A 26,298-nucleotide genomic window follows, 5' to 3' on the forward strand; every position below is an offset into this window, starting at 1 on the left:
TTTAAATTTTTAACGTGAAGCATTCAGGAAATACTTGGAACAAGATAAATACGAGAGCACAGAGATCATCGGCTGTGAAGTAACATACGCAGCGCTCAGAGCACTGTTACGAGGGCACAGAGCAGGCTCCCAAGCGCAGTTTGTGAAAGCCAACAGCTGATGCGCGAAGCTGCACACACCGAAAGACTTCCAGTTTCTCTGCATTTTCCTAAGTCACACACAGACTACATTCTTCCGGGTAAACCTAACAGACCAGTTTACCTGGACTCTGCAGACCAGGGACCGAAATGCTGTGGTGTCCCACCTTTAACTTTGGAGCTGCTTCTTCATCGTTGTCTCCTCTGTGGAAGAAAGAAGATTGTCTTTCAGCGTCGTGAGGTGCCTAAACGTCGCTTCAATGAAATGTAAGAATCACCCATTCCTCTGCTGACCACGACCCCGAGTCCTCCTGCGATGCAGGGGCACACTCACTCGCAAGGTGGTGACTGTGGCAACGGGATGGGCTTTGCGGATTGTTCCTTCACGGATGCGGCCATCCGACAGATTAGGTCTTGCCAGCTGCAGGAGTTCAAAAAGGATCCAAAACCCAACAGGGAAAGAAAAAGGAAAAGAAAATGCCCTTTAAATACACTCAGGAAGAAATAACAACAGAAACAAACAAACTAGAAACCAAACTGAGCCAATCCAACAAAAAACCCTACTTCCACCAGTGTCTTTATTTCGGCTCTGTAAGTAGAGATCATAAAAAACGCTGTACCTTAAAGACAAACCTAATAACATGGATACACTACGCATTAAAAAACTTCACTTGACAGTTCTGAGAATTTTTCTTTAGAAAAGATACTTTCAATAGCATAGAATCAAAATAAGGGACATCAATCTAAAGAGGAACACGTTCTTAGAAAAACACCTTGAAAAGAAGACAGGAGAAGTGCTTGTTTCAATATAGTTTTTGGTTTCCAAAGTAGTATTACAAAAACCAAGTTAAGTTTATGGACTACTATATTCAGCATAATAAAAACTATTAGAGCAAGGTAGCTCTATCTTATACATACACAGTCTTTTCGGAAACTGTCTGTGCCACCAGTTCATAAATTTGGGCTCCATTGTCTGACATAGAGATGACAAATAAAGCTTTGTTATCTGGAAGAAACAAGACAGAAATTACTCTAACAACATGAATATGACCTACAGAGGCCATGAAGATGCTTCTAGGGTCCCGGTTTATTCTGCACCCTAATCTGGGTCAAGGTTAATGGGCTCACTTTGTAAAAATTCATCAAGCTATACATTTAAAATTTGTGCAATTTACAGCATGTTATACTGTATATATTATACTTCAATAAAACCAAGATCATAAAAACTAGCACAGATTCCACAGTAACATCGTAGAAACAAGGAGGTGTCCGTTTACCTGACTTACTGAACACTAGGATGTTTTTGCATTTATTCTGAATTGCCCTTTTGCTAAACAGTTAACTTAATAATATTCGATAAATGTTGGAGAAGAGAGGTCATCAGTTTATCTTGCCGTTATGGAACTAACACATTTTAAAAGGGATTCCACTGTTACTACAGTTAACAAATAATTTGCTAACTTATACTGATTTCAAAAAAACCCAAACTACACCCACCTCTCCATTTTTGTTTGTTTGTTCTTTTATCACAAATCAAAAAGCATACCACTCTAAGGAAAGCTTTTCACTGGTATTACCTCTCAGTTCATCATCTTCCTTGGTGTCTGTCAATGATTCGAACATGGAATAAAGATCAAAGTAGCATGCAGGAAATTTCCAAATGCCAAAAACTGCTCAGAGGAACCTAGGCTTCTCAAATTATTTGGGGGCATAAACTCTTAATTTATTTTCTAAGCAGTAAATACATTCCATTTCATTTGTCTAAGAATATGAAGAAACAAAACTCTATACCAGTCGGGCTATTTGAACAATTCCGAATGTCTCATGCAACTTTACGACGAACCTGAAGGTTACTGTCACCCCGCGGACATACTTGCCTGTTGCCACTTGTCGAACCAACACTGTACTCAACTTAATGACAGGGCTAAATGTGTGTTTGCTGTCAGCGGTAGACGCCAGAATCTTACTATGACATCTTAACACCAGTCTGTCATCCTGCTTTTGTAACAATACAAGAATGTCTTCCAGCAGCAACGTGTATAGATCTAGAAATCAAAATGGAGAGAAGGTGATTAGCACAGAAACTGAAATGTGTTTTATAAACTTTGTAACAATTTGACAGAGAAAATTTATTTCTGTTAAATCTAACACATTTTAAAAGTTGACTTGATATTGTCTTTTTTAGTTTCATTTTTTAATAATTCATTTTTATATTGTATCACACCAAAGTGTCACTCTGTGACTGACAAGGAAAAAAAAAAAAAAAAACACCATGATTCCTCACCACAGATAGTTTGAAATGGAGTGGTTTAAAGAAAGCTTATTAGAAAGCTCATTAGAATACACGAATGATGAAGACAGGACTGAATCACGACAAACTTTTCTGCTTCAGCCCTCTGAATATTTAACGTACTTCACCTAGAACAAAATAACATAAGCAGATCTTCTGCAAAAATTACACAGGGCAGCACTGCTCACTGCTGTCACTGAAACCCATGAACAGCTGTCTCTTCTCGAGGGGACTTTACTTTCTCCACCCTCCCCCAAACTGACGGACATTACACCTACCAATAGTTTTATCTCGGTTCACCTTCCAGACCAATGGCCCTTCATGAATCATCTTCCTTTTTGTTAAATCCAAATTCTGCCAAAATCAAGAGAATTACACACAAATTATTTCCAAGCACTTAGTGAGATGACTGGATTCCAGACAGTCTCTTTTCAAGAAATGCCGCATATAAAAGATGCTATTTACCTTCACTATCATTATTGGTATCTGCCAACTACTGAACATGGAATAAAGACCAAGTTACAGTAAGCTCCATATAATTTCTTAAAAAGTTAGAGGTATCTCGCGGAAAAACATTCAGGAGTGCTGCCTTCTAAATCTCACACTAAATACATCCTAATCGCTTATGAAAATGAAGTGGCAAACATTCAGCCACTGGATTCGCAGCCCATCCCCTAATTTTTCTATGAATAACTACATGAGGATTAGGCATAGCTTGTCGATCTGTAAGAGGCCTGTAAGTGCCAGGCTCTAGTTCCAAACAAAGTTCTAAGGAACAGAACCCATGAAAAAGTCCAGGTCGTACTTGACCTTGCTCTATATAGTAATAATTTATTTATTTTTTTTAAAGATGTATTTATTTATTTGAGGGGGGGACGGGAGCGGGAGAGGAAGAGAGAGAATCCCAAGCAGACTCCCCGCTGAGCATGGAACCCCATGTGGGACTTGATCCTGGGACCCTGAGATCATGACCTGAGCCGAAATCAAGAGCTGGATGCTTACCCCACTGAGCCCACCCAGGTGCCCCTAAATACTAATAATTTAGTAAGAGAATGATCTCTTAGTATAGGTAGCTCTAGAAAAATCTCATTCTCTGGAAATGAAGGGGCTAAGTATGTTAAGCATACTTTTTGATAAGCTGCTATATATGATATAAAAGTCTAGTTAAGCAGCCACCAAAAAAATCTACCAAACCTACCACCTACTGAAACAGTACAAGACTGAAAATCCTAAGCAGTTCCTTAAAACAAAAGCTTCACATAATAGAAATGGCAAACACAAAATACTATCCTTCCTGTAATGGTTTCAACTTTAATGCTTTTGAAGAACTTCATGAAAAAAATTATCATGTTTTACTCAATAATATGGAAAGTTCCCAGAGTAAACACCCTTACTTTCATTCAAAGTATAAGAACAAAATAAAATTAAAGAGTTAATGTTCCTTAAGTCTCCCGCAAATTCCTGTTAAAAAAGTTAGTTTTATACAAAATATTCCTCTAATGGAAGACTAAAGTCATCTTCATAGACCAGATGTTAAAAAGGAAGAACAGAATCATAAATATAGACAATCTATGCTACAAGAACTTCTTCAGGTGATGGATGCCCCTCTGAGATGTTAGTAACCTGCCAGGTCTTCAGTAAATTGTATTTTTTTAAAAATTATGATCAGACCATCTCTCACCCTGAGCTCTTCCACGTTTGGGTACTCTGACAACTTCAGATTGGAGGTATCCAGACGACGCTGATAGTCTTCTAAACGCTGAAAATTAAGACAAGATGGAGGCGACGTTACTGCTTTGGATATCAATGGTCTCCCTGTTCGGAAGTCAAATGGATGTTTTTTACTTGCATGTTACAGAGCTCTCTGCAACACTAGACATAATTGACAGCTCACTTTCTTTCTTTCTTTTGGAGAGAGCACAAGGCAGGAGGATCAGAGGGAGAGGGAGAGAGAAACTCAAGTGGACTCTGCACTGAACATGGAGCCTGACAAGGGGCTCGATCCTACGACCCTAAGATCATGACCTGAGCCAAAACCAAGAGTCAACGCTCAACCGACTACACGCCCCAGGTGCTAACAGCTCACTCTTTCTTAAAATACCCCTCTTACCTGGCTTTGGAGACATCACACCCTCCTCGTCTTCCTCTTCCCTCTTTGGCTGTTCTTGCTCAGTCTGCTCTTCAAACTCACTGACCTCTAACCAGTTTATGGCTATTTTTTGAATATGTAAGTATGTACATGGTACAAAATTTGAAAAGTAATATAAGGCACACAATGAAAATGAAGTCTCCCTCCAATCCTGTCCTCTTGCTTCCCCACCCCCAATTTTCTCTAAAAAAGCAATCCCTAATACCCATTTCTTAGCTAGCCTATTAGAAAAATTCTAAGCAAAGAGAATATATGCATATGTAAGTATGCTTGTTTCTGTACATGTTGTGTGTATATACATCCTTTTAAAAAAGATATGGTAGTATAATATATTAATATACGTACTACTCAAATGGTAACATGATCATACACATCTCTGTGTGTGTGTGTATATCACTCATCAATGTATCTCGGAGATTGCTCCCCATTAGCACATATAGAGAGAACTCACTCTTTAAATGGCTGTATGGTATTCAGCTCTATGAATGAACTACAGTTTCTCTAACTATACTTTACTGATGGACATGTAAGTTACTTCCAATCTTCTCCCATAACAAATAAATACTGTGATAGCATGGCCTTAAAACATACATTTTTATAAACATGTGTAGATACACCTGTAAGATAAATTTCTTAAGAAACAACTGTTAGATCAAACCGTATGTGAATTTTCCTCCATATTATAAAAATGTCCAAGTATACAGAGAAGTCTGTATACTTTTTTGAAGAGAGGTGTAATGGTAGGAATATGGGTGTATAGTGAGCACCCCTATACCTACCACTTACATTCCGGTTAATACTTGATCTATTTGTTTTATCATAGGTCTGTTCATTCCTCTAACTATCCATCAATCCACCACATATTTTGAATGCATTTCAAAATAACTTACAGATGTAAGCACACTTAACCTTTAAACATTTTAGCGTGCATATCATTAACAAGAGTTCGATATTTATAGTTATTTTTAAAGTAAAATTTACATACAGTGAAATGTATACATTTTAAGTGTACCTTCCACAAGTTTTCTCATATGCATGCACCTGTGCAGACTCCTAGCAAGATATGAAATATTACTAACACCACAGAACATCTCCGCATGCTTCCTAGTAGTATCTGTCCCCACACGCCCACTGACAACCACCTTCCTGACCTTTTTCCCACCACTGATCAGTCTGTTCTAGAAGTTCTAGAAGTTCATAGAGATAAAATTACATATATACACTCCTGTCTGCTTTCCTTCACTCAGCATCATGTTGGTGAGATCCACCCATGTCGTGCATATCACTAGTTCATTCCCTTTAACTGCTGGAATTTATTATCCTGGTTTATGACTGTACCTCATTTGGTTTATGCTAGAAACATTCCTGTACAAGTCTGTGGGCACAGATCTTCATTTCTCCTGGGTAGATCACTAGGAACAAAATCGCTGGGTCAAACGGCAGATGTATGAATATGTGCGTTCTTAATTTTAGGTACATACTGCCAAAGTGCCCTCTGGGGTGTTATCATTTTACACTCCAAACAAGACATCTGAAAGTTCCTGTTTTCCTACAGTCGCATCAACAGAGCTGTGGTCATACTCAGTTCCTAAGAAATCATATCCATGTCCAGGGATTCAGTTAGTTCTATATACGCTCCCAGTCTTCCGTTCTTCTCTTCGGCACAGTCCTCTGAGAGGTGGATCCATAGAGCCAAATGTGTACCACACATTCTCACCTCATATGCCAAACCGAACTCTGCAGCTGCCCCACAAATCCGGGGCTTCTTCCCTCAGCCTGTCCACCCAAATGTGCGAGCCAGAGACCTGGGGCTTATTCCTACCATCACAACTCCTCCAGTCCTTCTCTAAATCAGTCACCACATCCTGTCAGTTACCTGCTAAATACCTCCCCAGTTCTTGCATCTCTTCAGCCACCGCCATCTGTCCTGAACCGCTGCAACAGACCAGGCTGAGCCCTTTCACCCTCTCCCTGCCCCCTTCAACCCGTTCTCCATAGACTGGCATGAGTGGTACTTACAGGCGAAAAATCTGAACATGCCACTCTTCTTCTTAAACGTCTATAATGAATTCCTACGGCTCTCAACATCAACATCTTTAACAGTGTCCACAGGAGGGCCCAGTACGACTGGGCCCTGACGTACTGTACCTCATTTCACACCACTCTGACTTTGCTTTTTAGGCACGATCTGTACTAACCTCATCTTTCACTTCCTCAAACAGGTCATGCTTCCTTTTTACCCCAGGACTTTTGTATATGCTGCTCCCTCTACTTGTAAGGTTGCTCCCTTCCACATTCTTTTGGTTTATTTCCATTCATTTTTCAGAGCTTGGGTTACATGTCAATTCCCGAAGGTAGCTTTCTCCAATGGCCACCACCCAACACCCTCAAACCAGGCTCGCTCTGGACCCTCCCACACTAGTTACATACTCCTAGCATCCCCAAATTCTCCTTCATAGAGGCTATCACAAGTCACATAAAATACTTGCACTAAAATCTGTTCAATACTTTCTATCCTGCTGGAAAACCAGCTCAGTGTGGGCACTTATTTATTTACTTAAGCACCCTATATCCTACACTCAGTGTCCACTCAGCATTCAGATGCTCTAGAAATATTTGTTGAATGGACAGATGAATGAGAGCGCAAACAAGCAGCTAGAGATGCTCAAAAAAGCCAAATACAAGTCTGATGTTCCACCACAAAGTGGTCTGGACCCACCTGCTACATGAATAGCTACCAAATGCCCCACCTGTCCATCATGTAATGGTAATTCAATGATTATGTCACAGATTCTAGGTAACACTAACTTAATACTCTCACTACTTCATCCTCTCACCCTTCATCATTCTTGCTTTCCCCCTTCTTACCTGTTTATTTTCTGCCTCCTTGACAGCCTGATTTACATAATTCAAGATCTGACGACAGTGATCTGCAGCTTTCTTCACCTTCTCCCTTTCCGTTGGCCATTCTAAGCATGCAGGGAAATCCAGAATGTAGAATAAAGGAAATCAGAAAGGAACATAAATATAAATATAAATATAAATATACATATACATATGTAACTATAAATATATATATATGTAAATGAGATATCAGTTTATGCCAACAGTTACAAGAACATACTAAGACCTTGAATATTTTTATCCCGGTCTAAAATCTATGGCCCAATCTCAATTCAGATAATCTTTGGACAGGTGAGACATCTTATGACAGCACATTAAAACATAAATACTCATCTTTAAAAAGAAGTCATTGTATAGAATCCCATGTTCAAGGAGATATGCTTTAAATCAAGTATCAGCCCCCCTGTGTTACGCATTTCAGGGGGTGGGTCTCATTCATGTTGTAAGCTATATAAATAGGACCCCTTCTCCCCCTATAATCTCCCCTGAGTGCAGAGCCAATGTGACTACGTCCAGTGGACCTGTTAAGCAATAATTTTTTAATGATAACACAATTCACAATAACTTTAGAATAAGTTTCTTTGAATTTGAGATTACATTTATTTTATCTATTTATTTGAGAAAGAGAGAGTGCCAGGATGAGGGGCAGAGGGAGAGGGAGAAGCAGACTCCCCACTGAGCAGGGAGCCCAATGTGGGGCTCGATCCCAGGACCCTGGGATCATGACCTGAGCTGAAGGCAGACGCTTAACCAACTGAGCCACCCAGGCACCCCTTGAGATTACATTTAAGGAAACAAAACAGATTACAGCATTTGTATCATTGAAAGATGAAATTCACCAAAATGTGTTGAGATTACATCGAGGCCTACAATGTAGAGAATGCCAAAACTGGAATCTTTAAAATCAGAATCATCTGAACAACAGTACACCTATACTAAACAGGTATATTAAAGTATAAAAATTCACATGTATGAGTATTTTCAAGTTCTCAGGCACAGAAAACAGGAGTTTGATTTAATAAAATTATTAATGAGAACGGAATATAAGAGCCTAAAGCTCAACTGAGAAACTGGGATTCACTTCCTGGTGGTAACAGATTGGCTGGGCTTAATGAAAGTACATGTACAGACAGAGAGCATCACTTCACCCAGGATAAGATTTCTTCAAAGCAAGTACGATATACGCTATAGGAAGGAGTGGACAAAGTGCACTTAGTCTGTAAAGCGCCAGATAACCAATATCTAGGGGCTAAATTGCTCTCTGTCACAACTACTTAATTCTGCTTGTTGTAGGGCAAAAGCAGTCAGAGACAATTTGTCAACCAATGAGCACGACTATGTTCCAATCAAACTTTTTTTTTTTAAGATTTTATTTATTTATGTGACAGAGATAGACAGCCAGCGAGAGAGGGAACACAGCAGGGGAGTGGGAGAGGAAGAAGCAGGCTCCCAGCAGAGGAGCCCAATGTGGGACTCGATCCCGGAACGCCAGGATCACACCCTGAGCTGAAGGCAGACGCTTAACGACTGCGCTACCCAGGCGCCCCCAAACAAACTTTTTTTACAAAAATAGAGAATGAGCCAGATTTGGCCCACAATTCGTAGTTCGCCAAATGCTGTGTTTAATGTGCTACTAATGGAGCACATTAAATCAAAGAGCCTCAAGAAGACTGGACTGGATCCTGTTAGAAAATGTTGCCAGACTCTGGAAATGGAACCCTTGGGCACCAGGACTGCGAGAGATTATTTAGCTGGTCGTGGGGTTTTCTGTTTTGTTCCTAAGCTTTTTAATTCCAGTGAGAATGCTGTACCTGTGTATTTGGCAATATTATCCAACAGAAGAGGGTACTTGGTAAGCCTCTGCATTTGGGTAGGAATGATATCCTTCAGCTGCAGACGACGACACAGAGGATTACTCTCAGCATCCTAAAATTAAAATAAAATAAGTGAATTTGTGATTCTTATTAGGACTGTAGTTACCCATCATGTGCCATATATTCATCATGGATGCGTCTAACAACATCACCATTCCGGTTATTAAATCAAGACTTAAAAGATGGTGAGGTGTACCATGGCCACGCTATACTTCTGCTTTCTCCTTTACTCACGTAATGGGGGAGGGGAGCCTTTATCACTAAGCCAGTGGCTTCTTTCTCACGTGTAAGCAAAAACCAAGAACATCCATAATCAACCTTACGTACTGCTTGCTTGTGATAAAACAGTTTTATCCCCACATATTCATTTTCCTATGACTAGCATTCCTACCAAAAGTCAGTCGGCTGATTTGCTATTTGCTATTCCAAATAGGTACCATGGATCATCAGGCTGGGTATACCCCAGCTCATCTCTACCAGGGGGTCTGCAAACTTTTCAGTAAAGTGTCAGACAATAAATGCTCGAGGCTGTGCATGCCATACAGTCTTTGTCACAACTACTCACTCTGCCGTTTTAGCACAAAAACTGCCACAGACAGTGTGTAAAGGAATGAATGTGGCTGTGTGTAGTCAAGAGGTCTGAGATGGCCTTCTAGATTCCCCTCCTCCGGCGTGCACACCCTGTAATCACCTCCCCCGGAGTGTGGACAGAACCTGTGAACACGATGGGTTATCACTCATCTGATTAGGTTACTATCAGTGAACTTTGTGTTGATCAAAAAGGAAAGTGTTTCCTAGGTGAGTCTGACTTAATCAGAGGAGCCCTTACAAGAAAGCTGCCAGAGACACACAATCCTTCTGGCCTGTGAGAAAGGAAGCAACTATCTTGTAAACTGCTGCAGGGGCCACATGGTGAAAGAGATACGGGCATTCTCTAGGAGCTGAGAGCAGTTTCTAGCCAACGAGGACAAGGCGACAGGGATCTGGGTTATACATTTACAAGGACATGAATTCTGTGAACCACCAGGGAGCTTAGAAGAGGACCCCAGTCTCAGAGGAGAACTGCAGCTCCAGCTGTCCCCTTCCTTTCAGCGGTTGCAAGCATGCAGGGAGGACACAACCAAACAATATCTGTACCCCGAAACCACAAAAACTGTGACATAATACGTTTGCATAAAGTTGCTACGTTTGTGGTAATTTATTCTCCTGCAGTAAAAATTTACTACACTGTGTTCCAATAAAACACCACAAAAACATGCAAGAGGCTGGATAGGAGCTGTGGGCCATAGTTCACTGACCCCTGATAGATACCAATATATATACCTCAATAAGCACGACTGCTGGCACACTCTTCTCTGGGCTAGTTACAAGCCCATTCTCCTGCTCTGACCATATTACTGTAACAGCTTACACGGGACATTTCCTGACAAAATCTCCACGGCAATGTGGACTTCTCTGTCAAGTATTTTCATCCTGACATATATTCTTTATTATTTACCATTCCAATACCACCTTTATACTCTCCAGGAACTTAAGAGCTAATGTACGCCTTTAAAGAGGGTTAACATAATCCTTGTAAGAATCTTAGTCTTAGAATTCCCCCAGTTTAGTCTCTATTTGATAAAAAAAGTTGCATTATTTTTTTTTTTTCTTATATGACTCACTCAACTCACTTGCACAAAGGTCTGGAATCGAGAATCCTTTTTCTGACGAGACTTGATCATTTCCAGGGCGAAAGGCTGGTTACTGCAAAAGGTAGCAGCAGCGTGCTTCAACTTGTCCTCTCCTGGTCCACTGAACTGTGCCAAGAATGCAAAGAACACAACAAAGAATGGCAGACGGAGCTTATCTAAGGCCAGGCAAAATGAGAGACAACCACGATCCTTTCAATATTCCACAAGTGCTCTCAAGTGACAAGAAACGGAGACCTACATATCTCTGTGGACTATCAGTGTTTCTCCATTAAAAAGGTCAGACCCTGACACATCCAGATCTTTTCTGGTCACATTCCAATGTTTTCCTGCTCACAGCCTCCCACAACTTATGACCTTTCCAGTCTAGACCACTTCTAAAGTAAACAGAAAGGTTGATACTGGGGGAATAGGAGACACAAAAGGCTTAAAGACTGAGATTAATATTTATTTGATTTTCTTAGAATCTGACAGCTTCACAAAAGTTACTAACTACTCCAGGAAGAAAATCTGTGGGATTCTAATTGATGCTTTACTGTGTCATACTACAAACTTTCTGTCTCAGGGGCACCTGGGTGGCTCAGTCGGTGGAGTGTCTAACTCTTGGTTTCGAGTCGGGTCATAATCTCAGGTTCTGGGATCAAGCCCCAAGTCAGGCTCGGTGCTCAGCGCAGAATTCGCTCAAGATTCTCCCTCTCCCCCTCTGCCCTTCATCCTGCTCATGCTCTCTCTCTCTAAAATAGATGGATAGATAAATCTTTAAAAGAAAATTTCTGTTTCAAGTTGAGTAGTGTGCTGCCAAGCCAAGAGAACTCGGTTACAACTTTCACTGCAAGAAACAAAATGAGCCACACTATCACCGAATTACTGTAGGGTAAGCTGGGTTTTTCAAGGAAGTTAAATCCCCTTCGTAACGATAATGCCGGAGCGGGACTCGAGAAGATGCTCTGGAAAGCTGAGTAAATGCAAGATGAGTGTGGACTGTCGTTCCCTGATCTTTTCTGAGACAAGTGGCTGAGAGAAGCTCTCCTATGGGATTAGTAGATTCTCAGCCACGATCTCAACAGCAACGAAAGGAGTAAGATGAACACTGGTTTAGTCAACTTTCTAGTATTCAATCTCTTAAAAAGTTATCATTGTATAGCAACCAAAATCCTGCGGCATTTTCTCAAGCAATATGCATACCGAAGTAAGTTTCTGTGGGCATATCTGAACAGTTCCTGTTGAACCTGTGTTAACATTTTGAGAACTATGTCACGTGCTTCACTATTACTCACAGCCTTAACTACAGTACTTTGTTTCAAAGTCTGGATCAAGCCCACTCTCCCCTAGGAAAATTTTCTGTATGTCCTAGTGTGGGTCTCCCTGCCAGATCTTCCCATAACAACCTGTACTCTCCCTTTTTTTGTAACTCTTATCAAACTTGAAGGGACAAATGACTGCTTTCCCCCTGGTGGTAAGTGCCACCCAGGCAGGAGCCATGTCCGCTGTGACTGCCAGCACCTCGAACAGTGTACATACTGCGGGCTGCATTCTCGCAAAGACTCAGACAGAAAAACAGAATGCGACAAACAGCTATGATAGTCTCTGAACTCTCTCCTTATATATAAGTGAATGAGATTAAGTAATTTTCACTTTTCTACTTTTGTGGTGGTAGTTCTGGATCTACAACTGTTTAATTTTTTAAAGCACAATTCTGAGATTTGGACAACAGAAGATAGCGAAAATTCTACATTTGTTACATTATTTTTATCAAGATTTGTTTTACCCTCTATTTGTTAAGACACAAAGAACTAATATCTTTAATGTGATGAAAAAAGAGCACTTGGTTTGAATAAGCACTTATTAAAAAAACATTAACGAAAAAAAGATACTAACCAAGAGAATACATACTTGGACCCCTTTCATCTTTGCAGTAGCTTTGCAAAATGGATGAGTTTGCATATTTGGAAAGATTACTCAACCTTGAATCTGATCTTCAAGTGTCTATAAAAACATTAAAATGAAATAGCCAATTTCCTTACCCAGGTCAGCAAATCTTCCCCAATCTGATCAATAACTGAGGTCTCATTCCTCTTTCGAACAGACTTCATTTGCTCATTCAATCCAACTAAGGGGGAAAAAACAATGGAAAATAATTAAACATACACTCATTTTAGTCTGCATTTCTGGTTGTACTGAGAACCTAAGTCTTAAAAAAAAGGATTTTCACAGTAGTATAGCTGCCTCTAGTCTCCTTAAATATAAATGTGAACACATTTCTTATGCATACAGATATCTGTGCGCTCTATCTGAAAAACAGGTGCCAAAGCATAAAACAATGTGGAAACTAGCATATTACATACAGCATAGGAACATCAAACGTGCATTTAACTTCAAGACTCTGTCATAACCATGCTCATAAAGAAATTTAAATAGAACAGGTGATTCTGCCCACTGTTCCTCTCAAAATGTTTATGTTCACAGGCAGTGGACATAATAACCTGAACTTGTCAATGCATGCTGGTGAAACCTAAGATCACCCACAAAGACATAAAAGGCATCAATTTGGTAGGCAGGTGTTGGCAGGTGTTGGCAGGTGGTGATGGCATCCTTGACGAAAGAAAGCTTGAGAATTACGGATCACAGAGATGGAGTGACTTACAAAGAGAGGAACTGTGTCTACAAAAGTCTAAGATGACTATAACCAAGGAAAGCCAGCAAGGTAGAATTTTTTATGTATTTACTCAAGCATTTCAAGCAACAACAAAAGTATTTAATTCCTGAAAATTATCCCATTGTGAAATTATACACTGTGTATTACATGTACAAAATACACACACACATACACAATTATATGGGATATATATATTTAAAAACATATACAATGCAATTGATAAGAAATTTCCAAGGGTAATTTTAACTATTCATATTTTTCATCTTAGACATTAACTTTAGACCCTAAGTCCTGTGGTCACACTTTGTATACAAAAGGCTGATGGTGCAGGTGGGTGTCTGGGGAGGGAGGTATCCAACGACCTAATCACTTCTTTATGTTATGTGCTCACATATAATTATGTAATTTCAGGAATGCTAACATGGATACACTTAGAAGATTTTATTGTTATGGGGCTTTTATATACTCACAATCTTTCATCTATTAAAAATGTTAGGGACAAAGATCAGAGTTGACTTTTCTTACTATGAAGTTGAAGAATATCTTCCAAGTTTGAAAAAATTTTCCGTAGTTCTGAAGGTGACAGAATTCCTTCTCTGGACACTCGCTGATAGAATACTTGATCAAGAACTTTCAGTGTTCGAACATGAGCTCTTTCAGTGTAGAACAATTCTAAGCAGAAAAAAAGGATATATGAAATGTTACCCCTTTTAGAATAATTCCATGAGACCAAACACTGGTGTTAGCTGGAATTAAGCAGCAAATGAGCTCTATAATAATTAAAGTTTTGAAAGGATGTAGTCTCTCTCGTGTCACTTTCTTGATTCCATGAGACCCTCCTACATACTGGCTCTAACTGCTGAATGCTGGCAAATGAAAACTATCATTCAAAACTATTCTGGGGGCATCTGGGTGGCTCAGTCGGTTAAGCGTCTGCCCTCAGCTCAGGTCATAATCCCAGGGTCCTGGGATCGAGTCCCACATCGGGCTTCTTGTTCAGTGGAGAGTCTGTTTCTCCCTCTCTCTCTCTCTCTCTCTCAAATAAATAAAAATCTTTAAAAGAAAAAACAAAAAAACCCCAAACTATTCTGTGTATTAAAGTTAGCAATGTACTCCGAAGTCCTTCTCTGTTTTCACAATACTACCCACCAATCACAGCTACATCAGAAAGCTGTAAGCCCCAACAGCGTATAGCCTTTCAATTAAGCCCTCTTCAGAAAGAACATTACTTTTGGTTATCTAATTTGCCTATAAACCCTCATGTCTGAGGCTAGACTTGTTATTTCACCACGCCTCAAAGTTATCAGACACAGGAAGGGTATTTATTTCAATCGCATCCCAGAGATGGCGGAGGGCATGGCATCCATGTCACCCACATCTCTATCACATAGATGCTAGGGTAAAATAAAGAACACTGCACTAGGATAAAGGGACACCCAGATCCCAGTTTCCTCCCTATCACTTATCAGCTAGCTGTGTGACCTTGATTAATTCAACCAATCACCCTGAGCCTGAGCTTCCTCATTTATAATCTATGCATAAAAATAACTTAGGCCGAAAGTAAAGCGATGGACCAAGGTTGTCTTAATGACTGTTCAAGATCTATAATGCTATGAATCTTAAATATCCTGAAAACTAAACACCTTCTCCTTTTAAATTATCATTAAAAATCATAGAATCATTTGCATTTTTTGAATTGGAAAGCTCAAGGATCATCTATCTAGTTTAATTTCCCTTTGTATGGAACAAAAGGCTAGCAGAAACTGTGAAGCAAATTCTAAAGCTCAGGGGCTTGTTTTAGTCGAATAAAACTCACTATACGGGAACAACAAAATCTAATTAAACTCACCATTAATTACTTCCTGTCTTTTGATCTCAGAAGGCTTTAGTCCCAGTAACACTTCTCGACTAACGAGCTGTTGCCAGTTCGGTGGGTCTGTCTCTAAGTCATTTTCAAACTGTTCATCCTCACTTTGACTTTCTCCAAAAGCTATGCTGTCAAACCTGATGAAAAAAAAAGATGAATTCTATTTGAGGACATCAGATGGACAGTGGGAAATAGCACAAGTTTGTATATTACAGTAGATAAGTCCTATATCTGAAGTAGTGTTTAGCACAGGGCTGAAACATCACCCTCTCCCACAAAATGACTTACATGTGCTATATATGTATCTCTATAGATACCTTTTGCATGATTTCTGTTTATTAAGAATTTTCTTTTATACTATCTAACAGATTTGTGAGCAGGTTTTCTTTTCCTTTAAAACTAGGATGCTTGAGAAAAAAAGATATATTTCTTAAAGTATGCCTCTACTGAAAGTTACTTTAGGATTACTCACTTTCGAAAGGGCTTTGGTGTCCCATGTTCAGTCACCCTAAAACAATGGAGAACAAAGAGTCAACATGAAAACAAAACAGTAATCAAGAAATTCATGCCAAGGGACCTGAACACACATTTTTCCAAAGACATACAGAGAGCCAACAGACACAAGAAAAGATGTCCAGCATCACTCATCATCAGGGAAATGCAAATCAAAACCACAATGAGATATCACCTTGTCAGAATGGCTAGTATCAGAAAGATAAGAAATAACAAGGGTCGGTCAGGATGTGGAGAAAAAGGAACCCTTGGGCACTGTTGGTGGGAATGTAAATTGGTGCAGCCACTGTGGAAAACAGTACAGCGGTTCCTCAAAAAATTAAAAATAAAAGTACCATACAATCTAGTAAGTCCACCACTGGATATTTATCCAAAGGAAATGTGTAAGTCAAGGGGATGAAAGGCACCGCATAGGGAATGGTGTTGTAACAGTGTTTTATGGTGACAGACAGCAGCTACACCTGTGGCCAGCACAACATAACACATAAACTTGTTCAATCACTATGTCCTACACCTGAAGCTAAGGCAATACTGTATGTCAACTATACTTCAATAAAAAGGAGAAAAAAATTTATGCCAGGGATACTCAAAACTGGGTTAGACTACAGTGGCTGATAAGTAATTCTTCTGGATATTCTAACGATTTAATATAAATTAAAGACATTTCAGTACCTAATATTTACTACCAATAAGTTCTAGTGCTTTCCCCCCCAAAAAAACATGTGGGAAAAATGCTACAAAGTATGGCAATAGTATACAATGAAACAGCCGAAGCCACTCTTAACCTCCCCAGCCCCCAAAGATATCACTGAATCACCTTTCCACTTCCCATTCCTCCTCCTGCACTTGGTCCAGAGGAGGAGGTGGGAAATCAAAGACAGTATTCGGAGTCCGAGGGGTGCCATCTACGCAGTCTCCAGATGCTGGTGTTTCTCCAAGTTGCTTTGATCCTGAAAAGACAAAATTCGGACACTCAGATGGTGTTAATGAAGATGATTCCCCAAAAAAATCAGTCCCCAAAGAGAACTTCAACCTATCCATAGCCTCACTCTTATTTAAACAATTGCATGTTAGTTAGAACCCAAATTCTGATATATAAATTTTAAAATGCCCTAAAAAAAACAACCAGGAGTATCATTTTTTTTTTAAGATTTTATTTATTTATTTGACAGAGAGAGAGACAGCCAGTGAGAGAGGGAACACAAGCACGGAGAGTGGGAGAGGAAGAAGCAGGCTCCCAGCGGGGGAGCCTGACGTGGGGCTCGATCCCAGAACGCTGGGATCACGCCCTGAGCCGAAGGCAGATGCTTAACGACTAAGCCACCCAGGCGCCCCTGGGAGTATCATTTTTAAGCAACTTTAAAAAAAATCAACATAATGGGGTGCCTCAGTGGCTCAGTCAGTTAAGCCTCAGACTTGGTTTCGGTTCAGGTCATGATCTCAGGGTTGTGAAATGGAGCCCCAATGTGGAGTTCCACACTGGGCACGGAGTTGGCTTGAGATTCTCTCCCTCTCCCTCCCCCTCCGCTTCTTCCCCTGTGTGTGCACACACACACTCTCTCTCTCAAATAAACAAATAAATAAATAAAAATTTTAAACATCAACATAAGACATGGAAACTCAGAAGAGCATACGATGAGAAACATTCTCTCACAGTCATCTTTTTCTATCCCCTGTGCCAATTTTCTTCAACCACATTTTACTTATTATGGGGGTCTAATTAGAAATAATAACCTCATAATTCTATTTCTTGATTTACTATCTTTAGGTAATATCTATTTCTTTCTCCTCTGAGGATTCTGCCCACTTATACTTCCCACCTTCACTTCCCCATTTCTTCCCAATGTTTAATATTATTATTACTAGTTGGGTTATTGCTTATTACCTAATTTAAATGATAGAATTATAGCTACACTTGTTCCATCAAGGAGTTAGTACCTTAACTCTCTTCCATATCAAATTAGGTATTTAGTACCCCTATCCTTCCCTGTAATTGTATTTCTTTCCTTCTACCGTTCACTTCTTTCAACTACATCTTTCCTTGTGTCATTAGGAGGACTTTCTACATTTCCATGATCTGCAGCCACAACTAAATATTCTGTGCCTTGCCTATCTGGTTGATTCTAAAGGTCTGAAAACTCAGAGGGCTTATGTTATTATGCCAGTCTACATACTGTCATACATAAAATACAATATACAATATATTACATATACATATTATTCCTAACCAGGCTAGGAGATACGTTAGTTAGGATTATGTTTCCTTTTCTGCTGGTCCAATGATGGAATAGAAATAGAATGTTCATTCCACCAAGGTCATCGATTCCACCACTTACTTTAAGATTATGCCATTTTTTATTTTGTTTTATATTTCTTCCTTTCTTCCACCTCCCTCTGTCCCCCCTTCACTCCTTTCTTTTCCCCCTTCCTTTCTTCCTTCCTTCCTTGTATGGTGGCCACAGCTGGAGCCTGGGTAATCTCCGAAGGCATACTTTGTTTCACATTTAAATCATGACTTAACTTTCTTGAACAACTTTGATTTTCTCAGCATTTCTAAATGACTTCATTACTATCAAAGCACTATCATTTTATCAAGTCTCAGATTTCTTCATTTGCTACATCATACTACCAACTGCTTAAAATCTCCCTTTTTCTTATCCCTTAGTCCTTGAGTTTAATCTGGAGCCCCTGCTCCCTTGGCCTGTGACCTAACTATCGTCTGAGACCTGCCTGCCCTTCACCACTTCCCTGGGATGTTTCTGCTATTTCCTAGACCCCATAACATTCTCTTCATTTTTCTCTCATTTTGCTGGACTGTGTATCTTCAAATCATGTTCAAGGAAAGGGTGCATTTCAATTAACATCTGAATCCTGGCATATCTGAAAATGTCTCTGTATCTTCCTTCATTTCCGATGGGTAGCTTGGATGGACATAGAATTCTAAGTCCAGTAATTTTCTTTCAGTAAGTTGCAAGACCTGGCTCCCTTGTATGCTAGCCCCTGGTGTGATAACGAGAAATGTGATGCACCATTAATTCCCATTTCCCTTCCCTTCAAAGCTCTCTCTCTCTGGTGCATGGAAATTTCCAGAGACATTCTAGGTATGGCTCTTGTTCTTATTATTGTTATTACTCTTGTTATTATTCATCATAGGTGGTTCCCTGTTAACTCTTTCTGTCTGAAGCCAAGTCTTCTTCCCTCTGAGAGAGGTTCTATCATTTCTCTAACTGCCTCTCCTCCCTTTCCTCTGCTGATGCTTCATCAGAGAGACAGGCATCAGACCTCTCAAAGTGGCTCGCTACATAATTCTTGTCTCTCTGATTTCTATCTCTTGACATTTCTGATATATGTTCTCAAATATTTCCTTGACTTTATTTTTAGGGACTTTTTTTTTTTTTAACTCTTGGCAGCTGTGGTGGTTTGAAAATATGTGCACAAATTCTTTGCTACTCCTCCCTCCCTTCAGGGGTGGAGCCTAATTCCTCCCCACTTGATTGTGAGCTAGATTTAGGGGCTGGCTTCTAACTTGCTGAAGTGAAAATGTGCACCTACAGAGACTAAGTCGTTAAAGGTATGGGGGTGCCTTTCTCGATCTCTCTTTTGGATCACTTGGGGGAAGATGGCTACCATGTCATGGAACATTCAAGCAGCTCTATGGAGAAGCCCCTATATATGGTGAGGAGCCAAGGCCTCCAGCAAGGAGCTAAGCCCCTCTGCCACCAGCCACCTGCATGAGCGCAGAAGCAGGTCTCTGGCCCCAGCTAAGCTTTCGGATGACTGACTGACATCTTGACTGCAACCATAAGACAGAATTGCCCAGCTAAGCTGCTCTCATGTTGCTCGCAAACCAAAAACACGACATCATAAGTGTTTTTTGTGTGAAGTTACGAAGTTCTGAGGTAGTTTATCACAAAGCAGTTGATAACGAATACAGTAGTTATTGTATTGTATGTAATAGTTATATTAAATCATTTTTTTAGTCTCTGAGTGCTCTTTTCTTCATAGCATTATTATTCTTGTTTTATAGATACAATAATTTTTTAAATTTCCCCAACTATACTATCTCATTTAGAGTTTTTTTTTTTTTTTTTTAAGTTCATGTCTTTTACCTAAGTTAGTGTTTCCTGCTAAGGGCAGTTTTTCTGTTTATTTTGTATTCTCTTTTTCATACCATTAATAAATTAGTTGGGCATTATGCATTATCTTAGGTCTTGATTCTAACAAGCAAATCTTGCCAAGAGTGAGGAGTACTATTCATATCTGAGAGTGCAAGACTGGGTAGCTGCTGTGGCTTTCTGTGGCAGCTGTATGGAAGTAGGTCCATTTCCGCTGGGAGCTCTCTGGGCAGGGTGAGACCTTGGCATGTTTACTGTCAGGCTTTAGGCCCCCAAATGTTAGAACGCCAGGGAACTGATATCATAGAGGACTCATCTCTCCCTACACAATTCATTCAACTTCTCTAAAAGAGAGCACACTCATTTTCTTCGGGTACATAAATGACGGAAGATTTATATTCTACCATGCAAGGATCAGGAACTGCTGACATCATTGTTTTGATTACAGACCTTCAATTAATTCATTATTTTCGGCTTTACTTCTTACTCATGCATTCCATAAGACATGCCAACTCGGAGCCCAAAGTCTCTCCAGGGTTCTGATGGGCAGACTGGCTTCCACCTGGGACTCCTTGAACAAATTATGGACTCCAGCTTTCTCTATGTTGTTTTACCTTTCCAACCACTCTGGTCCACTTTTAATGTCCCCCAAATTTGTTGAAATCTCTTACATGTTGATAACATCTTCTCTTCCTCTACTTCCTTTCTCTTCATGTTTTTTATTTAGCTGCTATTGGTTACCTATCTACCTTGTTTTTATTCAGTGAGAGCTGGGAGCCATGAATTAATGCGTGTGCTCAACCCAACATCTTCAGAATTTCACAGAAGACAAAACCTCCAGATTTTTCTATAAATGTCACCTCTTCTTCTTTGTCTTAAATCCACGCTCCCCTCTCCTCCGCCCCATTCTGCTACAGCCCTCTCAAATAGAGACGGATGTTTCCAACATACACTGTGTACTTCAGGGTAGAGATGAGATAGATACCCTTGTTCCTCAATACTACTTTTAGACCATTATCTTGCCTTCTTATAAAAATCCCTTGCTGCACTGAGGCTCTCACTCCTAGGTATTATCACATGCTCTCCCCCTCCTCATGACAATCATCTGGCAATACTGAACCTTCGGCTGCTGGCTCACAGTTTTCCCCTCCCTGCTAGTATCACATAAGGTGACCTCAAAACCTGGGGATGTTAAGGTATTCCAACTCCTGGCTTTTTGGTCCCTTACTTTCTTCATCTCTAATAACTTCCCCTGGGCCACTTCAGTGACTACTCCCACAGCTTTATCCTTGACTTTGTCATACGAGAAACTGGACTACTTCCAAAGTCACTAATATAGATAGGCATTCCCGTCTCCAAATAAAATCACTGATTCTCCCAGTTCACTTAAGAAATCCATTAAAACAAGTATGAAGAAATATGGTAATAAGCTCTTTTCCCAATGACCTATAATTACTTCACCTCTATCTCTACTCTTCAAGTCCCCTTGCCCTTCTCTCTCTGCTAATAACCTTGCCCTTCATACACACTTTGCCTCTCATCTATACTCTCCTCAAAACTTTGTCCTATTAGTTATATACAGTCTATCACCTGCATCTTCAACCTCTTCCTCTCAACGAGCTTTCTTTAGTATTAAAAAAAAAAAAAAACTCTAGTAACTCAGAGTTTTTAGAAAGTCTTCTTCAGGCTCCCCCCACATCGGCCTCTAACTACTAAGTCCCCCCAACACTCCTTTTACCCTTGCATTACTGGATCTGGCACAATTTCAGTTTTTATTCAAGTGATTATCTCCCCATGAGACTACACAGCGCAGGGTAGGAATCTCTGTATAATTATTGTGTGCTAACAACTGATACAAAGCTAATGCCTGACAAAGACCTCAGTCAATATTTCTTTTTTTTTAAAGATTTTTAAAGATTTTATTTATTTGACAGCCAGCGAGAGAGGGAACACAAGCAGGGGGAGTGGGAGAGGAAGAAGCAGGCTCCCAGTGGAGAAGCCTGATGTGGGGCTCAATCCCAGAATGCTGGGCTCACGCCCTGAGCCGAAGGCAGACGCTTAACAACTGCGCCACCCAGGCGCCCCTCAGTCAATAGTTCTGAACTGATGAAAGCTCAAAATTATCATTCAGCCTGGATTTACCACTGGTTATGGAACATTAAAATGTTAAAAATAAATTAAATTGGGATTCTTGATTGAAATAATATGCCACTCTGTTTCTCAGTGTGATTGCTGTAAAATCCTGACACTTTGTTATGGTCACACTATAGCATTAGCTCACCTGTATCATTCTCTTTCCCTCCTTCCTGGGAAAGAGTGGCCCCTGAAGCCACAGAGGACATGGAATTGGCTGGCAGGTATCCGACGTCCGTTCCTTCACCTGCTAACCCACTCTGGCGCAACTTAGCAGGGTCCTGAGGCTCAGGACTCACGGAAGAGGGTGTGGATAAGTGCTTTGGGTGCCGCTGTTTCTGTAGCTCCATGGCCCTGCCAACTGAACAGAAAGCAGTGGTTAACAATCTATGCTGCAAAAAAGCTAAAAAAAAAAAAAAATGATGTAAAGGATCTAACAAAATGTCTGGAACATGGTGGGCCCTAGGAAAATACGGATTATTGCAGAGTAAGGAACAGACAGACAGATAGGAAGAAATGGCAGAAGAAAGGAGAGAGAAAGAGCACAAAAGGAAGGAAGGAAGAAAAAACAAAAGAAAAGAAAGTAAAGAAAAGGAAGAGGAAGGAAGAAAGAGAGGCAGGCAGGGAAAGGTGGAGGAGGGCTGGAGAGAAGGGAGGAGAAGGTAGAAGATGAGGGGGAGAGACAGGAGGGAGAAAAGGAGATGCGAGCAATGGTGGGGGCGGGAATGCTGAAAGACAGAGGCACACAGACCTGCACTCACTTGTGAGAGTGAAGATGAAGGCTGTTAGCTCTGCGAGCTCCTGGCAAGTTCCCTGCCCCCCTCCCCAACACTTGCAGCTTCATCACCCCAACATGCCTCAGAGACCATGGAGACTGCTCACAGCCTGCTCACTACGCCTGCTCACATCAGGAACCAAAAAGTGAAACACACTCACGTCATCATCACTCATAGCACCGCACCCCCTCATGCAGCTCTGGACATCCCTAATCCTAAAATTCCTCCTCCCCTCATTCCTAAATTCTTCTTCTACATCCCTTGGAACTCACGGTCAGGATCTGTGAGATACTCCATCCTCCTCAACCTCTTCTCTAAGAATTTCCCTCATCTTCTCAGTGCTTCTCAACAAGGGGCACTACCGGTGTCTGACTGAGAATTCCTCATGGTGCAGAACGTCCATGTCACTGTACCATGACCCTGCCCCCACTCCAACCAGGCCAATATTTTCAAACATGGTGCTGCCCAAAGACCACTACGTGACCCGATTTCCCTCCCTGAGGTTCCGCCCTCCCTATTTCTCCCCCAGAGCAGTGGGCTCATCTCTCTCCATTAGGCCTGAGAGTGGAGGGAGGTCAGGAAATAAAGCACAATAGAGAGGGGGAGAAATCGCAGAAGTATGGAGAGCAAGTAATAAGTGTATAGAAAAGATGAAACAAAGAATGGTGGAGAACTCCATGCATGTTTGTTTTTTTTTTTAATTTAACAAATAGAAGTTGAATGCAAACAAAATCAGAATAGGTAAGTAAATTATGTTATGGACAACTGCTAGGATACTGCCATTAAAGAAGATGTTTAAGATAATGATAGAGCCACATGGGGGTAGTTAGTCCAGAAATAACCTTGAACGCAAACAAGGCACATTGGAAGCTCTGTGGAATCATTTCAAGAACACCTTTCTCCAGCAATTCATTCTAGCTAACTAAGCCTCTAAAGGGAAGATGGCAGGGGTTGGTGAGAATGCCGCTTTTCCAACTTAACATACTTGCACTATTGTCATGACGGCTTGGTCTCCTTGGGGGTCCCAGGATGCTGGGGAATCCTCTGCGCTTCCCTTTTTCTTCGCCTTCTCGATCTTTCTTCATACTCTGCTAGAGTCGAGATGCAATCAGAGAGGTAAGAGATACATAACAGCACATTTCTTCTGTGGCTTTCAAATACAGAAATGCAATTCTAATGGGCAGCTGGAAGAACTGGTTAAATGGGAGTGAAGGACACTCACACGAGGCGCTTGGTAGAGGCCGGCACACAGTACCGCGCACACATCAAACTCAAGATGTCTTTCCAACCCCTTTAGAGCTGCCAATCTTTGAAAACCAAGAGGCAGTTTTATAACACATCTACTGGGAGCCCATTCCAAGCAATTTATTCATCCACTGAATGAGTACTTAATAAGCTCTTAATGTGGGAGGGCACTGTGCTAAAAGCTGGGGATATGATGGAGGCCCTCGCCCTCACACAGCTCCACAGCCTCACAGAAAGTAAACAGAAACATCCATAAGGACAAACTGTGACAGGTGCCATACAAGGAAAGACAAAGGCCGTGACAGGATTGGGATGGCATTCTGTATAAAGTGCACTCCTCACAGTCTCACCATTACTTTACATGCCTGGATTTCCCGCTAGACTTCTGAGTTCCTTGAGAACAGGGGCCATATCGCACACCTGTCAGCATGCCCAGCGCTAGCCCACTGAAACAGTAAGGACTAGAAAGGAAAGCACTGCAGCCCGTGGAAAGCAGCACAGAGACCGAACACACTATTATCCAGCCTTACCTTGATTTTTGGAAGGAATCCAATCCGACCCCGCTTGTGCTCCAAATTTCGAGGTTCTTTCACTTTTACCCCCAAATGCTTCATGTACATAAGGATAACATACTGCATTGTTGAACTGGAGGAAAAGGATGAAGTCAAATAAGAATTCTGAGAAGGGAAGGTGGAAAGAATAAAGATATCGAATAGCTTCAAAAACCCCCATGTTGCAATCCTTAGAATTCACTCATCAAGTAAAAACTAAGGAAGCATCTATTCATTGCAAACAGAAGAGGATTCTACTCAAGACACTAGAATATTAGTCGAAGAAAATTGAGGCCACCAGAGGGAGACAGTCTGAATTCTGAAGTTAAAAGAAAGGAATCCTAATTTCAGATTGACAGGAGAAAAGAGAGGGTTTTTTCCCCATAATATTCTAGGGGGAAAAAACCAGTTATATTACCTCTTATCTTCTTCTACAGCCTGAGCAGTCATCCTAAAAATAAAAATATTTCAAAATTAAATACTGATGTTTAATGAAAGAGTTGCTATTAACTCAGATACCCAAAACAACAGAACAGTACCGAATGCTTTGGGCCACCCTCAGTCTCTGTCACCTGGCATAAAACACCAGAAGAATTCAAACCCCTCCAGGGACCACACGCTTTTCTCACTCATGTCATCAACTGTCAGTGTTTTCTGGGCTGAAATAGTTTCAAAGCCTATGAACGGATACCACTGCAAGTGCTCAACCGTTTTTGATCAGTTGGAAATTTTATAGTTACTCATTTTATCAATACCCAGAAAAAGAAACATAAGAACTTTTCTAAACATCAGCAAAAATTAAAAATTACAACATGAAAACCCCAATACATAGCTCCACATACACAACCTGACACCCCTTCTACATTTGCTCCAAGTGTGCTTTCAGCATAATGAGCATCTCAGGAGAGAGGGCATGGCCACAGATACTTCTGTTACTTACAACACTTCTTCAATTTTGGCAACGATCTGTTCTGCACATGCCCGTTCCTTCTCCAAAGTGACCCGGTCCTTGTCTCGCTCTGCGTCAAGTTTAGTCAGTTCGCTTTCAGCCAAGGTCAGCCCCATGCTACGCTTCTGCCTAAAGGAAACAAGACAAACTTCCTGAGGTAGCCCAGAGAAGAAAGATCTCCCTCTGGAGATGCTTCCTCAGAGTTTCCGTAGCTATGAGTTTCTAGCAACAGGCAAAATGTCACAGTTTTCTATTTTGGGGCCCCTGTCACCTGGGACACCAGAGAAAAAGAATTCTGGAGGCGATCACTCAACAGAACATGCACCCTGAGGGAGCACGCTTAGCCTAGAAGAGCAGGGAGCTCAAATCCTGAAAGCGTGTGGAATGGGGACTATGGACTCAGTACCACTCCAACTCTTTGACTCCAGGTGTTCATTTATGTTTTAAT

The 26,298-nt window shown here is 40.8% G+C and overlaps 1 protein-coding gene across 4 annotated transcripts in view; it reads right to left on the reverse strand.

Annotated features, from left to right (window-relative positions):
- The window catches only part of ARHGEF12 (Rho guanine nucleotide exchange factor 12), a 153,422-nt gene that overhangs the window by 10,064 nt on the left and 117,060 nt on the right, over positions 1 to 26,298 (reverse strand). For 3 of the 4 annotated variants that reach the window (XM_045797990.2, XM_045797989.2, XM_045797987.2), the window contains 19 exons: positions 25,842 to 25,979; positions 25,320 to 25,352; positions 24,881 to 24,995; positions 24,091 to 24,196; positions 22,478 to 22,690; positions 16,899 to 17,031; positions 16,041 to 16,076; positions 15,551 to 15,705; positions 14,227 to 14,373; positions 13,070 to 13,155; positions 11,028 to 11,153; positions 9,292 to 9,406; positions 7,445 to 7,545; positions 4,109 to 4,186; positions 2,706 to 2,781; positions 2,015 to 2,182; positions 1,056 to 1,143; positions 472 to 558; positions 262 to 341 (listed from right to left, as the gene is read on the reverse strand). In XM_045797990.2, coding sequence (XP_045653946.2) covers positions 262 to 341; positions 472 to 558; positions 1,056 to 1,143; positions 2,015 to 2,182; positions 2,706 to 2,781; positions 4,109 to 4,186; positions 7,445 to 7,545; positions 9,292 to 9,406; positions 11,028 to 11,153; positions 13,070 to 13,155; positions 14,227 to 14,373; positions 15,551 to 15,705; positions 16,041 to 16,076; positions 16,899 to 17,031; positions 22,478 to 22,690; positions 24,091 to 24,196; positions 24,881 to 24,995; positions 25,320 to 25,352; positions 25,842 to 25,979 — 2,081 coding nt within the window. The remainder of the gene's footprint in view (positions 1 to 261; positions 342 to 471; positions 559 to 1,055; positions 1,144 to 2,014; positions 2,183 to 2,705; positions 2,782 to 4,108; positions 4,187 to 7,444; positions 7,546 to 9,291; positions 9,407 to 11,027; positions 11,154 to 13,069; positions 13,156 to 14,226; positions 14,374 to 15,550; positions 15,706 to 16,040; positions 16,077 to 16,898; positions 17,032 to 22,477; positions 22,691 to 24,090; positions 24,197 to 24,880; positions 24,996 to 25,319; positions 25,353 to 25,841; positions 25,980 to 26,298) is intronic. The other variant, XM_045797988.2, reaches the window with a different exon arrangement.

This window comes from Ursus americanus, chromosome 16, assembly GCF_024610735.1.
Source record: "Ursus americanus isolate L20-20 chromosome 16, mUrsAme1.1.p, whole genome shotgun sequence".
NCBI classification, from domain to species: Eukaryota; Metazoa; Chordata; class Mammalia; order Carnivora; family Ursidae; genus Ursus; species Ursus americanus.